Source organism: Chiloscyllium plagiosum, unplaced genomic scaffold, assembly GCF_037043375.1.
Source record: "Chiloscyllium plagiosum isolate Xiang-an unplaced genomic scaffold, Cpla_swu_hap1 HiC_scaffold_10, whole genome shotgun sequence".
NCBI classification, from domain to species: domain Eukaryota; kingdom Metazoa; phylum Chordata; class Chondrichthyes; order Orectolobiformes; family Hemiscylliidae; genus Chiloscyllium; species Chiloscyllium plagiosum.
Genome location: NW_028270148.1, coordinates 31138274 through 31154314, shown reverse-complemented (window position 1 = coordinate 31154314; position 16041 = coordinate 31138274). Strand labels below are relative to the sequence as shown.

General features: G+C 44.9%; 1 protein-coding gene across 9 annotated transcripts in view; it reads left to right on the top strand.

Moving 5' to 3' along the window:
* LOC122552711 (CAP-Gly domain-containing linker protein 4-like) overlaps window positions 1-16041 on the top strand; it is a 433681-nt gene that overhangs the window by 229165 nt on the left and 188475 nt on the right. Inside the window, exon 16 of one of the 9 annotated variants that reach the window (XM_087991248.1) lies at window positions 10391-10626. The exons of the other annotated variants lie outside the window; for them this stretch is intronic. Coding sequence (XP_087847374.1) covers window positions 10391-10469 — 79 coding nt within the window. The 3' untranslated portion in view covers window positions 10470-10626. Of the gene's footprint in view, window positions 1-10390; window positions 10627-16041 lie in introns of those variants that run through there. 9 annotated transcript variants of the gene reach the window in all.

Here is a 16041-nt window from a genome sequence, read left to right as displayed (position 1 = left end):
TATTAAAGGATAGTTATTGTTTGAAGGACTCTTGGAGACTGATATATTTATAGCTTTTCTTTTCTTTGTGGCGATGATCATAGAGTTTATTATTTTGTTTATTTTCCTGGATGTCTTTTTTTTCATTTATTCATTTTTTTGTGTTATGTGAGTGTCACTGGCTGACCAGCATTTAATGCCTGTCCCTAGTTGCCCTTGGGAAGCCTAGTGATGGGAGATAAGGAAATAGCAGGAGAACTTAATAAGTACTTTGCGTCAGTCTTCACAGTGGAAGACATGAGTAATATCCCAACAATTAAAGGGAGTCAGTAGGCTGAGCTGAGTATGGTTGCCATTACAAAAGAGAAAGTGCTAGAAAAGCTAAAAGGTCTTAAAATTGATAAATCTCCTGGCCCTGATGGGTTACATCCTAGAGTTCTGAGGGAGGTGGCTGAAGAAATAATGGAGGCATTGGTTGAGATCTTTCAAAAGTCACTGGAGTCAGGGAAAGTCCCGGATGATTGGAAGATAGCTGTTGTAACCCCCTTGTTCAAGAAAGGATCAAGGCAAAAGATGGAAAATTATAGGCCAATTAGCCTAACCTCGGTTGTTGGTAAAATTCTAGAATCCATCATTAAGGATGAGGTTTCTAAATTCTTGGAAGAGCAGGATCGGATTAGAACAAGTCAACATGGATTTAGTAAGGGGAGGTCGTGCCTGACAAACCTGTTGGAGTTCTTTGAAGAGGTGACAAGTAGGTTAGACCGGGGAAACCCAGTGGATGTGGTCTACCTAGACTTCCAAAAGGCCTTTGATAAGGTGCCACACGGGAGGCTGCTGAGCAAGGTGAGGGCCCATGGTGTTCGAGGTGAGCTACTGGTATGGATTGAGGATTGGCTGTCTGACAGAAGGCAGAGAGTTGTGATAAAAGATTCTTTTTGGAATGGCAGCCGGTGACAAGTGGTGTCCCGCAGGGTTCAGTGTTGGGGCCGCAGCTGTTCACATTATATATTAATGATCTGGATGAAGGGACTGGGGGCATTCTAGCGAAGTTTGCCGATGATACAAAGTTAGGTGGACAGGCAGGTAGTACTGAGAAAGTGGGGAGGCTGCAGAAGGATCGAGACAGTTTGGAGGAGTGGTCCAGGAAATGGCTGATGGAATTCAATGTGAGCAAATGCGAGGTCTTGCACTTTGGAAAAAAGAATACAAGCATGGATTACTTTCTAAACGGTGAGAAAATTTGTAAAGCCAAAGTACAGAGGGATCTGGGAGTGCTAGTTGAGGATTCTCTAAAGGTAAACATGCAGGTTGAGTCCGTGATTAAGAAAGCGAATGCAATGTTGTCAATTATCTCAAGAGGGTTGGAATATAAAAGCACTATTGTGCTACTGATACTTTATAAAGCTCTGGTTAGGCCCCATTTGGAGTACTGTGTCCAGTTTTGGTCCCCACACCTCAGGAAGGACATACTGGCACTGGAGCGTGTCCAGCGGAGATTCACACGGATGATCCCTGGAATGGTAGGTCTAACATATGAGGAACGGCTGAGGATCCTGGGATTGTATTCATTGGAGTTTAGAAGATTAAGGGGAGTACTAATAGAAACTTACAAGATAATACATGGCTTGGAGAGGGTGGACGCTAGGAAATTGTTTCCGTTAGCTGAGGAGACTAGCACCCGTGGACGCAGCCTTAGAATTAGAGGGGGTAAATTCAGAACAGAAATGCGGAGACATTTCTTCAACCAGAGAGTGGTGGGCCTATGGAATTCATTGCCACAGAGTGCAGTGGAGGCCAGGACGCTAAATGTCTTCAAGGCAGAAATTCATAAATTCTTGATGTCACAAGGAATTAAGGGCTATGGGGAGAATGCGGGTAAGTGGAGTTGAAATGCCCATCAGCCATGATTGAATGGCGGAGTGGACTCGATGGGCCGAATGGCCTTACTTCCGCTCCTATGTCTTATGATCTTATGGAGAAGGTGGTGGGCTGTCCTCTTAAATTGCTGCAATTCAGCTGTTGAAGATTAACCTACAATGCCATTAGGGAGGGAATTCCAGGATTTTGACCCAGTGGCAGTGAAGGAACAGCGATATATTTCCAAGAGGGGATGGTGAGTGACTCGGAGGGGAACTTGGAGGTGTTCCCATATATCTGCTGCCCTTGTCCTTCTAGATAGAAGTGGTCATGTGTTTGGAAATTGCTGTCTGAGGATCTTTGGTGAATTTCTGCAGTGCATCTTGTAGATAGTATACACTGCTGCTACTGACTGTGGTGGTGTTGGGAGTGGATGCTTGTGGATGTGGTGCTAACCGAGCAGGCTACTTTGTCCTGGATGGTATCAAGCTTCTTGAGTGTTGTTTGGGCTGCCCACATCCAGGCAAGTAGGGAGTATTCCAACACACCCCTGACTTGTGCCTCGTAGATGATGGACAGGATTTGGGGAGTCAGGAGGTAAGTTTTTCACTACAGTATTCCTAGCCTCTGATCTGCTCTTGTAGCCACGACATTTACGCAGTGAGTCCAGTTGAGTTTCTGATCAATGAAAACACCCGGAATGTTGATAGTGAGGCATTCAGTGATGGTAACGCCATTGAATGTCAAGGGGCGGTGGTTAGATTGTCTCTTACAGGTGATGGTGATAGCCTGGCATTTGTTTGTGGTGAATGTTACTTGCCACTTGTCATCCCAAGCCTGGATATTGTCCAGATCGTGTTGCATTTGGACACGGACTGCTTCAGAGTCTGAGGAGTTGAGAATGGTGCTGAACATTGTGCAATCATTGGCGAACAGCTCCACTTCTGACCTTATGATGGAGGAAAGGTCATTGATGAAGCAGCTGAAGATGGTTAAGCCGAGGACACGATCCTGAGGAATTCCTGCAGAGATGTCCTGAAGTGAGATGACTGACCTCCAACAACCACAGGCATCTTCCTGTGTGTCAGGTATGACTCTAAACACTGGACAGTTTGCCCCCGATGCTCATTGATTCTAGTTTTGCTAGAGCTCCTTGATGTCACACTCGGTCGAATGCAATCTTGACATCAAAGGCTGTCATTCTCACCTCCCCTCTGGAGTTCAGCTCTTTAGTCCATGTTTGAACGAAGGCTATAATGAGGTCAGGAGCTGAGTGGCCCTGGTGGATTCCAACTTGGGCATCACTGAACAGGTGCTCCTTGATAGCACTGTTGATGACACTTTCCATCACTTACTGATGATCGAGAGTATACTAATGGGGCAGTAATTAGATTAGATTAGATTAGATTACATTACATTACAGTGTGGAAACAGGCCCTTCGGCCCAACAAGTCCACACCGACCCGCCGAAGCGAAACCCACCCATACCCCTACATTTACCCCTTACCTAACACTACGGGCAATTTAGCATGGCCAATTCACCTAACCCTGCACATCTTTTGGACTGTGGGAGGAAACCGGAGCACCCGGAGGAAACCCACGCAGACACGGGGAGAACGTGCAAACTCCACACAGTCAGTCGCCTGAGGCGGGAATTGAACCCAGGTCTCAGGCGCTGTGAGGCAGCAGTGCTAACCACTGTGCCACTGTGCCACCGTGCCGCCCACAATTGGCCGGGTTGGATTTGTCCTTTTTATGCACAGGACATACTTAGAAAATTTTCCACATTGTCAGGTAGATGCCAGTGTTGTAACTGTACTAGTACAGCTTGGACAGGGGAGCGACAAGTTCTGGAGCAAAAGTCTTCAGTATTATTGCTGAGATGTTGCCAGGGCCTGTAGCCTTTGCAGTATCCAGTGCCTCCAACTGTTTCTTGATATAACGTGGAGTGAATCGAATTGGCTGAAGGCTGGTATCTGTAATGCTGGGGACCACTGGAAGAGGAGAAAGTGAGGACTGCAGATGCTGGAGATCAGAGTCGATAGTGTGGTGCTAGAAAAGTGCAGCAAGTCAGGCAGCATCCGTGGAGCAGGAGAATCGACATTTCGAAACGTCAGTTCTCCTGCTCCTCGGATGCTGCCTGACTTGCTGTGCTTTTCCAGCACTAGATTCTTGACCATTGGACCAGGCTAAGATGGATCATCTACTGGCGACTTCTGTCCGAAGATTGCTATAAAAGCCTCGGTCTTATTTTTGCACTGATGTGCTGGGCTCTTCCATCACTGAGAGTGAGGATAGTTGTGGAGCCTCATCCTCCAGTGAGTTATTTAATCATCTACCACCATTCATGAGTGGATGTGGCAGGACTGCAGAGCTTAGATCTTATCCATTGATTGTGGGATCACTTAGCTCTGTCTATCACTTGCTGCTTATGCTGTGTGGCATGCAAGTAGTCCTGTTTGATGGCTTCACCAGGTTGACACCTCATCTTCAGGTATGCATAATGCTATTCCTGGCATGCCCTCCTGCACTATCCATTGAACTAGGGTTGATTCCCTGTTTGATGGTAATGGTTGAGTGGGGGATATGCCACGCCATGAAGTTACAGATTGTGGTGGAGTACAATTCTGTTGTTGTTGATGGCACACAGCACCTCATGGATACCCAGTCTTGAGTTGCTAGATCTATTCAACGTCTGGCCCATTTAGCATAGTGATAGTGCCAGAAAACATGTTGGAGGTTATTTTCAATGTGAAGGTGGGCCTTCATCTCCACAGGAACTGTGCAGTCATGGACAAATGCAAGTACAGCTGGCAGATTGGTATGGATGAGGTCAAGTTTTGTTTGTTCTCTTGTTGGGTTTCCTCTCCACCAGCTTAGATCCACTTTAGTAGCCGTGTCAATCAGTAGTACTGCTGCTGAGCCACTCTTGGTGGTGGACATCGAAATCCCCTACCCAGAGTACATTTTGTGTCCTTCCCAGCCTCAGTGCTTCCTCTAAGTGTTGTTCAACATGGACGAGTACTGATTCATTAGCTGAAGGAGGACTGTATGTGGTAATCAGCAGGAGGTTTCCTTGCCCTTGTTTAACCTGAAGCCATGAGACTTCATAGGATCTGAAGTCAATGCTGAGAACTCTCCAAGCAACACCTCCCCGACTGTATACCACTGTGCTGACACCTCTGCTGGGTCTATACTGCCAGTGAGACAGGACATGTCCAGGGATGGTGATGGTATCTGAGACATTGTCTATAAAGTATGAATATGTCAGGCTGTAGTCTATGAGACAGTTCTCCCAATTCTGGCACTAGCCCCCAGATATTAGTGAGGAGGACTTTGCATGGTTAACAGGGCTGTTTCTGCCATTGTCTTGGTCAATGCCAGGTGATCTGTTCCATTTTATTTCATTTCTTTGAGACGTTGGAGCGGTTGATACAACAGAATGGCTTGCTAAGCCATTTCAGAGGGCAGCTGGTAGTCTACCACATTGCTGTAGGTCTGGAGTCACATGTAGGCCAGACTAGGTGAGGATGGCATTTTTCCTTTCCTGAAGAGTGTTAGTGAATCAGATGGAGTTTTCCAACAATCAATAATGATTTCATGGTTAACAGTAAATCCTTAGTTTAAGATTTTTTAAATGGAATTCAAAGTCCACCACCGGACTGGATTCGAATCTGGATACCCAGAACATTATCTGGGTCTCTGGATGAATAGTCTAGCGATAATACCACTAGGCCATCACCTTCCCTGAAAATGAAGGTTTCTGTATCGAGGTAAGTACATGAAGGAGGTTAAAAAGAAATATGTCAATGAGGTTAATGAAGTAAATTGAGAGTAGTTTCAAATAGGTTATAAATAGAGACACAGAAACAATTGTTTGTTTTTTTGTTATAAATTGGATATAATTCCATATATCTCTAATTTGTCTAAAATTCAAAATACTCACAATAATATCTTAATATCACCTGACTTATTACTAACTTTTATTGTAAGATTTTTCTTAAATTGTTGCCATTAGAGTTGGAAACAATATTTCCTGTTCTCATTCAGTTGTGTTTAGTGCCAAACAATCATGCTTTTTAACTGAAACAGAAATTGAGGGCAAATCTAGCACGTCTGGCAGCATCTGTGGAGAGAAATCAGTTAATGCTTCGGGTCCAGTGACCCTTCTTTAGAACTGTTGGTAGCTTGGAAAAAGATTTTTTTTTATACAGAAGATGGGGTTGGAAGAAGGGGGAGAGTAAACAATAGGTGGAAATAGAGCCCAAAGAGAGAGAAGAACAGTTGGATAGACAAAGGAGTGGTTAAATGTCAGTCTAGGGGAATGAATAATTGCTAATGGAGGTTATTAGTGGCTGACAATGGTAACAGTCTATGTGATGACAAGGCCTGGTGTTTGGGGGTTGGGGGAAAGCATGGGAAAAGGTGCTCAAGCTCTAAAATTGGTGAACTCGATATTAAATCCAGAAGGCTGCAGGGTTCCCAAGCAGAAACTGAGGTGCTGTTCTTCCAGCTTACACTGAGCTTCCCTGGAACCCTGCAGCTAGCCTGAGATGTTGGCCAGGGAACATGGTGTTGTGTTGAAGTGGCAAGCAACTGGAAGCTCAGGTTCTTGTTTGCAGATACAACGTATGTGTTCTGCGAAGCAAGCACCTGACAAGTGTATTTGGGCCCTTGTATACTAAGGATTGAGGACGTAAGCTGGCAGGTGTTCTGCAGCTACAGGGGAAAGTGTCGTAGGGGTGTGGTGAAGTGTTGGTAGTGAAGTAGCAGTGGACTAGGGTGTCTCGGAGAGAATGACCCTTGTGGAAGGCTGATAAGGGAGAGGGGGGAAATAGGTGTCTGGTGGTAGCATCGTGCTGGAGATGGCAGAAATGGTGGCTAATGAATCTATGGATGAGGTTGCTGGTGAGCTGGTAGGTAGGGACAAAGGGGACCCGATCGCTGTTGTGGGAAGCAAGAGAGGGGATGAGGGCCGCAATGCAGGAGATGGGTCGATCTGGCTGAGGGCCCTGTCAACTAGGTTGCTTTCCACTTCAACACACCACTGTGTTCTCTGGCCAACATCTTTTCTCAGGTTTGCTGCAGAACAAGCTGGAAGAAAACCACTTCATTTTCCACTTGGGAACCTTCTGGATTTAATACCGAGTTCAACAATTTTAGGGCTTGAGCACTTTTCCCCACGCTTTTTCCAATCCACCATGTGCTGGGCCTTGTCATCACATGGACTGCTACCACATCCTACCCATTGCCAGCCACTAATAGTCCCCATTTGCAGGTATTCATTCCCCCAGACAGACCTTTAGCCATCCTTTGTCTGTCTACCTATATTTCTCTGTCTCCATCTATTGCATACTCTCCCCCACCTCCACCCTATCCTGTAGACAAAAAACATTGTTTTCTTAGCTACCATCATTCTGAGCAAGAGTGACTGGATCTGATGCATTAACCCCCTGATTTCTCACCACAGGTGTTGCCAGCCATGCTGAGATTTTCCACATTTTAACTGTATTGAGGTGCAGATGGCATGTCTGCCAAAACCCATCAAAGCAAAAGACCTCAAAGGAACATAGAGTCATAGTCATAGAGATGTACAGCATGGAAACAGACCCTTTGGTCCAACCCGTCCATGCCAACCAGATATCCCAACCCAATCTAGTCCCACCTGCCAGCACCCGGCCCATTTCCCTCCAAACACTTCCTATTCATATACCCATCCAAATGCCTCTTAAATGTTGCAATTGTACCAGCCTCCACCACTTCCTCTGGCAGCTCATTCCATACACGTACCACTGTCTGTGAAAAAGTTGCCCCGTAGGTCTCTTTTATATCTTCCCCCTCTCACCCTAAACCTATGCCCTCTAGTTCTGGACTCCCTGACCCCAGGGAAAAGACTTTGCCTATTTACCCTATCCATGCCTCTCATAATTTTGTAAACCTCTATAAGGTCACCCCTCAGCCTCCGATGCTGCAGGGAAAACAGCCCCAGCCTGTTCAGCCTCTCCCTATAGCTCAAATCTCCAACCCTGGCAACATCCTTGTAAATCTTTTCTGAACCCTTTCAACTTTCACAACATCTTTCCAGTAGGAAAGAGACCAGAATTGCACGCAATATTCCAATAGTGGCCTAACCAATGTCCTGTACAGCCGCAACATGACCTCCCAACTCCTGTACTCAATGCTCTGACAATAAAGGAAAGCATACCAAACGCATTCTTCACTATCCTATCTACCTGCAACTCCACTTTCAAGGAGCTATGAACCTGCACTCCAAGGTAATTTTGTTCAGCAACACTCCCTAGCACCTTACCATATAAGTTCTGCTAAGATTTGCTTTCCCAAAATGCAGCACCTTGCATTTATCTGAATTAAACTCCATCTGCCACTTCTCAGCCCATTGGCCCATCTGATCAAGATCTTGTTGTAATCTGAGGTAACCCTCTTCGCTGTCCACTACACCTCTAATTTTGGTGTCATCTGCAAATTTACTAACTGTACCTCTTATGCTCACACCCAAATCATTTATGTAAATGACAATGAACTGTATTTCCTATTCTATTCGGACAACATGCAGTGGGCGGCACGGTGGCACAGTGGTTAGCACTGCTGCCTCACAGCGCCAGAGACCTGGGTTCAATTCCCGCCTCAGGCGACTGACTGTGTGGAGTTTGCACGTTCTCCCCGTGGCTGCGTGGGTTTCCTCCGGGCGCTCCGGTTTCCTCCCACAGTCCAAAGATGTGCAGGTCAGGTGAATTGGCCATGCTAAATTGCCCGTAGTGTTAGGTAAGGGGTAAATGTAGGGGTATGGGTGGGTTTCGCTTCGGCGGGGAGGTGTGGACTTGTTGGGCCGAAGGGCCTGTTTCCACACTGTAATGTAATGTAATCTAATCTAAAAAATACTGGGTGGTAACAAACCATCAAACTTAATCTCTTGAACAATGTAACCATGTTTAAGAAGGTGAATTCCCAGTCAAATTACAATTGAAATACATAGTCATGGCTAGTTGGAGAGGGCAATCAAATGAGAAGCCAACCCTTTCTATGTATTAAGCTCATATTTTCTCAGCAAAATTGAGGAAGCAGCTCAGATGCTGACAGAGATCCTTTGCATCCAATTTGAAGACATTTGGGCCCCCTGTATTGTTTTAATGTCTCTCTATGTGCAGTAGCAGAGATTTTAAAGAACAAATGTGTGTTATATGTGCCTGCTAAATGTATGTGTGTGTGAGAGAAAGAGAGAGTAAAAGAAGTTGAACCATACGTATATTAATAAAGTATGAGAAAAGCATTCTTTGCTAAACTCAAGGAAACCTGTCTAATAGTTCATCTGACCACAGCACGTAAACAGTTAAGCACTCACTGAATTAGCACATATGTCCTTATCAAACAACAAAACACCTATTGTGATCAAACAAAGAAAGGTTAATGAGGGAGTTATTTGACCCCTCCTCACCTGATCGTGTTTGTTCTAAACAGGTAATGATTAGTTAATAAATGCTTGGAAATGATTGATATCCACTTATATGCAATTATCGTGACATTCAAAAAGCCTTCTCAGTTTACAGGCTGGAGGGTATTTGCATTTATTTTAAAACAAAGGATTTTCACGCAGACATGTGAATCTTTTCCTGAATTTGAATTTTTCCTATCAACTGCGAGGTATAAATTTTGAAGATTGGTGTGATCACAGCTTAGAACTTTAAATGACTGGTACTGTTTTCTGCTTCTTCATTTTCCACTTGGACTGAAGATGACTTGCTGCCATTCAAGTTCTAAAGTGGTTGATAAGTCCCATGCAGTATTGGTAGACTTTTCAAATGCTGGGCAGTGGCCTTGAATGGTTGAGTTGATGAGTTGTTTGGAGATTTGTGATCTCTCTCTCTGATAACTCTTCACTTCACCTCTGCAAATTCCTGACAAAGTCCCTCAATGTGTTTAGTGCCTTGCCAAATGGGTTTCCTCCATTTTTGGTCTATTATAAGCCAGGTTCTGCCATGAGTATGCTGGAATGTTTGATAATATTTAATTATTTATCCTCCTCGGAAGAAGTTGTTTCTGGAGTCAAGCATACAAATGACATAGCTCACCTGTCAGAGCTGATTCTGAATGACTGATCCTCCATGCTGGGCAAGTTGGCTTGGGATAGGATATTGCTATTGGATCTCGTTTCTTGCCATTAGATTTTGATAATTTTATGAAGACATCACTGCTGATACTTCTCCAGTGTTTTAGGTTATCTAAGTCTGTGAAACATTTAAGAGTGTGGGGATCACTGCTGCCCAGTAAAACATTGCTTTCGTTTCTGATTTTGGATCCTAGCCCTCAAATGCTCTTTTTCGTAGTTGCTTGAGGACTAAGCTGGGACATTGGAGGCAATGCTACATTTTGTTGTCGGTCTACTTTCAGAAAGAGGACACTCCCAAAATATGGAAAAATTTTCACACTTTCCCTAATTGCGCTGTTAAATTCATTGATGGGGCAGGTGTTTTGCTTGTTAGAAGATCATTTTCTGTGTGTTTAATGAAATGCCTGTTTCCTAAATACTTCACAGAAGGAGTCTGCAATTATTTGGAGTTCGATTTCTGAACGAGAGGACACACAACTGTCATCTGCATACTGAAGCTCTGTGACTGAGATTAGAGGGGGATTGGTTTTGGATTGGAAGTTCTGTGGGTTAAATAATTTTGTACAATTACGCCACCATCAAAACATTTATGTAACTGAAACAACAATTGAACGTGAACCTTTGGACTTCATTGATTAAAAACTTTTAAATTCTTCATACAATATTGTAAAAGTCCAAAACAGATTAGTGTTATAAAACTATGCAATTGTTTTATTTTGTATGCTTTAATCAAATGAGTACTGGTAAATGTAAATTGTCAAATCATCATCACAACCTGATCTCAAACATTCATTCAATGAAGATCACTGAAATGCAGTGGCAGATGGTGAGTTTTCTAAAAAAAAGAGTCCAATGCTATACCTTGTTACTTACTGTGCCAACGGTTAACCACTGATTATTTTCATTCCAGGAGGTCTGAAATTGCTTTGATGCCTTTCTGTCTTTCTTTACAACGTTTAGAGGTGGTGATATTCTGCCTTATTTTGCAATTGTATCATTCTTTTCAGACATAAGAAAAAAATATTTATTATTAGTTAGATATTATTAGATACGTAACTGACAGTAGTAGTGAACTTCAGGATCATTGCACCATTGGTGCTAGTACTAAGGAGACCATGAAGGTCTAAAGTGACACCAGCCATGTTTGCGGCCAGTTGCAGCATGGGTGGTGAAGTGTGAGGGCTGTGAAGGACATTAGTACAAGTTTGCAATGCATCTTCTGGATGAATGCCTCTTCCCTTAAGCAGCACTTCAACAATCCTAATAATGTGTTGGTGGACTGCTGTGAGAATTCCTGAAGAAGGGCTTTTGCTCCAAACGTCGATTTTCCTGCTCCTCAGATGCTGCCTGACCTGCTCTGTGCTTTTTAAGCACCACTCTAATGTAGACTCTGATCTCCAGCATCTGCAGTCTTCAATTTCGCCCTGCTGTGAGAATCTACATAACCCTTTGAATACTGAAGTCTCATACCATAGAAGTACAAAATTGAATTTGCATAGAAACAGGTATGAATCAAATGACCTCCAGTTGAGAATTATTTTCAGCACTAAGTTAAAGGAGGCTTAATCCTGTATTGCAGTGGAAATTAAGACAGTGGTCACAGGGTACCGCATCATGGATGGATCAGTTGGTGCTGCCATGGAGTTGGCCACCATTCCCCTGCTGAAAATGTTTACTCTAAGCTCCGCATATGGGAACATTTTCTGCGTGCTCCTTGTTCTTCCCAGAATGTTGCCTGGTAGGCTGTCAATGCAGCAAGTATCTTGGTGTGCACCTTCACCAGTATTCTGTTGTATGCTACTCTTTAATATCCTCATCTAAACCCAAGTAGAATCCTTATCTAATGCAGAAAAATATTTCTGCGACCTGCAAATAGTAAAAAGATGATAAGAAGACGAATGAGGCTAATAAAGGTTCAGAAAGGGCATTTGCTCATTAGCAGTTTCAAAAAACCACAGTCCAGTCTGTTTGGATTTGCCTCTTTTCCAACTCCCCACCCCACTTTGAATGCCTGTTGTTTAAAGTTCCTTCACATCTATGGGCGGCACGGTGGCACAGTGGTTAGCACTGCTGCCTCACAGCGCCAGAACCTGGGTTCAATTCCCGCCTCAGGCGACTGACTGTGTGGAATTTGCGTGTTCTCCCCGTGTCTGCGTGGGTTTCCTCCGGGTGCTCTGGTTTCCTCCCACAGTCCAAAGATGTGCAGGGTCAGGTGAATTGGCCATACTAAATTGCCCGTAGTGTTAGGTAAGGGGTAAATGTAGGGGTATGGGTGGGTTTCGCTTCGGCGGGTTGGTGTGGACTTGTTGGGCCGAAGGGCCTGTTTCCACACTGTAATCTAATCTAATCTAATCTAATCTGTCAGTGTGACATTCCATGGGTCACTCTTCCATCAAGCAATTTAGTTTATTCGAAGTTAAAAATGTCCATTCCATTGTTGTTCTCTCTTCCTTCTGTATCTGGCTGTGCAGCCGTTCTTGCTTATTATAGGTATAAAATGAAGAGACAATTGGAGTCCTGTGCGTGTAAAGATAAATGCTTGTTTAAATCATCTTTCTTAATGTCAGTTGACAGTAGGGTGGGACACAAGAAAGATCATAATGACGGTAACATATTGTAATTCTGAATGTTCTCGCTGATACTGGATGCCAAAGGCTGTGTAGCTGGCTGTACAATGCAAGGCACCATATTCCCCTGTCAGATGCAGATCAGTATTATGCTAGGTGCTTGCATTTTTTCTGTTGCTGTCTTCCATTGTGGGCAGCCTTATTTTATGAAAGAGAGAGCAGTCCATCAGCGATTGTGTTTTTCTATGTTGGATACATCTCTGACATGAACTGGTCCTCACCCTGAACAACTTCTCTTTCCAATCCTCCCACTTCCTCCAAACGAAAGGAGTAGCCATGGGCACCCGCATGGGCCCCAGCTATGCCTGCCTCTTCGGGGGAGAAATTGCGGTCCTTGAAGAAGGAGGCCATCCGGATATGTGGAACAGTCCATCTTCCGCAACTACACTGGCCCCACCCCCCACTTTTTCCTGCGCTACATCGATGACTGTATCGGCGCCGCCTTGTGCTCTCACGAGGAGGTTGAACAGTTCATCCACTTCACCAACACCTTCCACCCCGACCTCAAATTCACCTGGACAGTCTCAGATTCCTCCCTCCCCTTCCTCGACCTTTCTATTTCTATCTCAGGCGACCGAATCAACACGGACATCTACTACAAACCGACCGACTCCCACAGCTACCTGGACTACACCTCCTCCCATCCTGCCCCCTGTAAAAACGCCATCCCATTCTCCCAATTCCTTCGACTCCGCCGCATCTGCTCCCAGGAGGACCAGTTCCAAAAACGTACAAACCAGATGGCCTCCTTCTTCAAGGACCGCAATTTCCCCCCCGACGTGGTTGACGATGCCCTCCACCGCATCTCTTCCACTTCCCGCTCCTCCGCCCTTGAGCCCCGCCCCTCCAACCGCCACCAGGACAGAACCCCACTGGTCCTCACCTACCACCCCACCAATCCCCATGTACAGCGCATCATCCGCCGTCATTTCCGCCACCTCCAAACGGACCCCACCACCAAGGATATATTTCCCTCCCCTCTCCTATCAGCATTCCGTAAAGACCACTCCCTCAGTGACTCCCTCGTCAGATCTACACCCCCCCACCAACCCAACCTCCACTCCCGGCACCTTCCCCTGCAACCGCAGGAGGTGCAAGACTTGCGCCCACACCTCCCCCCTCACCTCACTCCAAGGAAACTTCCATATCCGCCACAGATTCACCTGCACCTCCACACACATCATCTATTGCATCCTCTGCACCCGATCTGGCCTCCTCTATATTGGGGAGACAGGCCGCCTACTTGCGGAGCGTTTCAGAGAACACCTCTGGGACACCCGGACCAACCAACCCAACCACCCTGTGGCTCAACACTTCAACTCCCCCTCCCACTCCACCAAGGATATGCAGGTCTTTGGACTCCTCCATCGCCAGATCACAACAACACGACGGTTGGAGGAAGAGCGCCTCATCTTCCGCCTAGGAACCCTCCAACCACAAGGGATGAATTCAGATTTCACCAGTTTCCTCATTTCCCCTCCCCCCACCTTGTCTCAGTCAAATCCATCGAATTCAGCACCGCCTTCGTAACCTGCAATCTTCTTCCTGACCTCTCCGCCCCCACCCCAGTCTGACCTATCACCCTCACCTTGACCTCTTTCCACCTATCACATTTCTGACGCCCCTCCCCCTCCTCCCTCCTCCCTACCTTTTATCTTAGCCTGCTGGACAAACTTGCCTCATTCCTGAAGAAGGGCTTATGCCCGAAACGTCGATTCTCCTGTTCCCTGGATGCTGCCTGACCTGCTGCGCTTTTCCAGCAACACATTTTCAGCTACATCTCTGACATAGCTACTTAGTTGAAAGTATATCGAGACAGTTGAAATGTGAGTGTGATTCTAAGATTTTTGCAAATGTTTAAGGATAAGATGGAATAAATAAATATTAGGCATGATTCAGGAGAATACTGAGTATGGAAGAATGGACGTATGGGAGTGGGAATGCCGTAATTATCCACGTGTGAACATTTGATGTCTTCTAACGTCATTGACAAGTTCAGGGCTGTTGATTTTCTTGATCACCAGCTACATTCTTTCGGAGAGTGATCCTTCAGAACCTCCCACCTCCCTGCAGAAACATGATTTTTCTGCTCCTGTGGACTTCTCTTACTAAGGCTACTGTGGCCAAGTGGTGAGTACAGAGCCTATTCTCCATCCTGGTGATCCAATTCTTTTGTTCCCTTTTGCAACATTGACCATCCACAGTAGCCTGCTTTGATTTCAGTGTAGGTTCCCTTTAAGCTAGACAGTCGACCTTTAAGAAGTAGAGGCTAACTGTAATATGTACTAACTTTATTGGAGCCCTTTATCTTATGCTTAGGAACCCTTCAACCCCAGGGCATCAATGTGGACTTCACCAGTTTCTTCATTTCCGCTCCCCCCCACCTTACCCAGTTCCAAACTTCAAGCTCAGCTCCATCCTCCTGTCCTGTCCCACCTGTCAATCTTCCTTCACACCTACCTGCTCCACCCTCCTCTATAACCTATCACCTTTACCCCTTCCTCCATCTACCTATTGCACTCCCAGCTACCTTCTCCCCAGCCCCATCCCTCCAATTTATTTCTCCACCCATGAAGCTTCCAGCCTCATTCCTAATGGAGGGGTCTTGCCCAAAATGTCGATTTTCCTACTCGCAGATGCTGCCTGACCTGCTGTGCATTTCCAGCACCACTCTAATCTTGACTCTAATCTCCAGCATCTGAAGTCCTCACTTTCACCTTATTGGAGCCCTTACTGAGCATGCAGTCAGCCAGAAGGGTGAGTCTTCCTGAGCTGAGTGCAGAAATCATGGAAGTGAGAATGCAGATCATGAATTGCAAGCCCTCTGCCGATAAAAGATCTTAAATAAATCATCCTGCTGCATCACTTTCAGTTTCAAACAATGTTATTTTCTGAGCAACTTATCCCAAAATCTCAACTCTGTATAGATGATTTTATGCTTGCTTTATTGGAAATCAATGTTGAGTTTGGTTTATCATGTTATTTTACGACCATAGCAATAAACTGTTTGCCATGAAGTGTTTTTAGTTAGAATGCACTGTATGCTTCCTTGGAAAGAACTGTTAATTATTATTTAAAATTTAGTAGGAATTTGGAATTGCTCTGAACAGTTAATTGTTAGTCATTCAAATTTAACTGTTAGAAAACTATTGTTAATTCAAATGTTTTTATGCTTCACTGGGTTAGTACACTGAAAAATCAAACCCCGCTATTCCTGCAGTCATCACAAAAGTTAAAGATGTTAACAGTACATAAATTCCCCAATTTACCTGTCTTTTACATCAAGATTTATGGAAAGCACAGATCAGGTTTCTGTACTTAACAGGAATTGCTATATGTGAATGTAGCTGCCAATGAACAATTATGAACCATCGACATATATAACTCTACAAATGAAAACTCCAACTCCTTGCACACATCTACAGATAACATGGATAGGAAAATAAACAC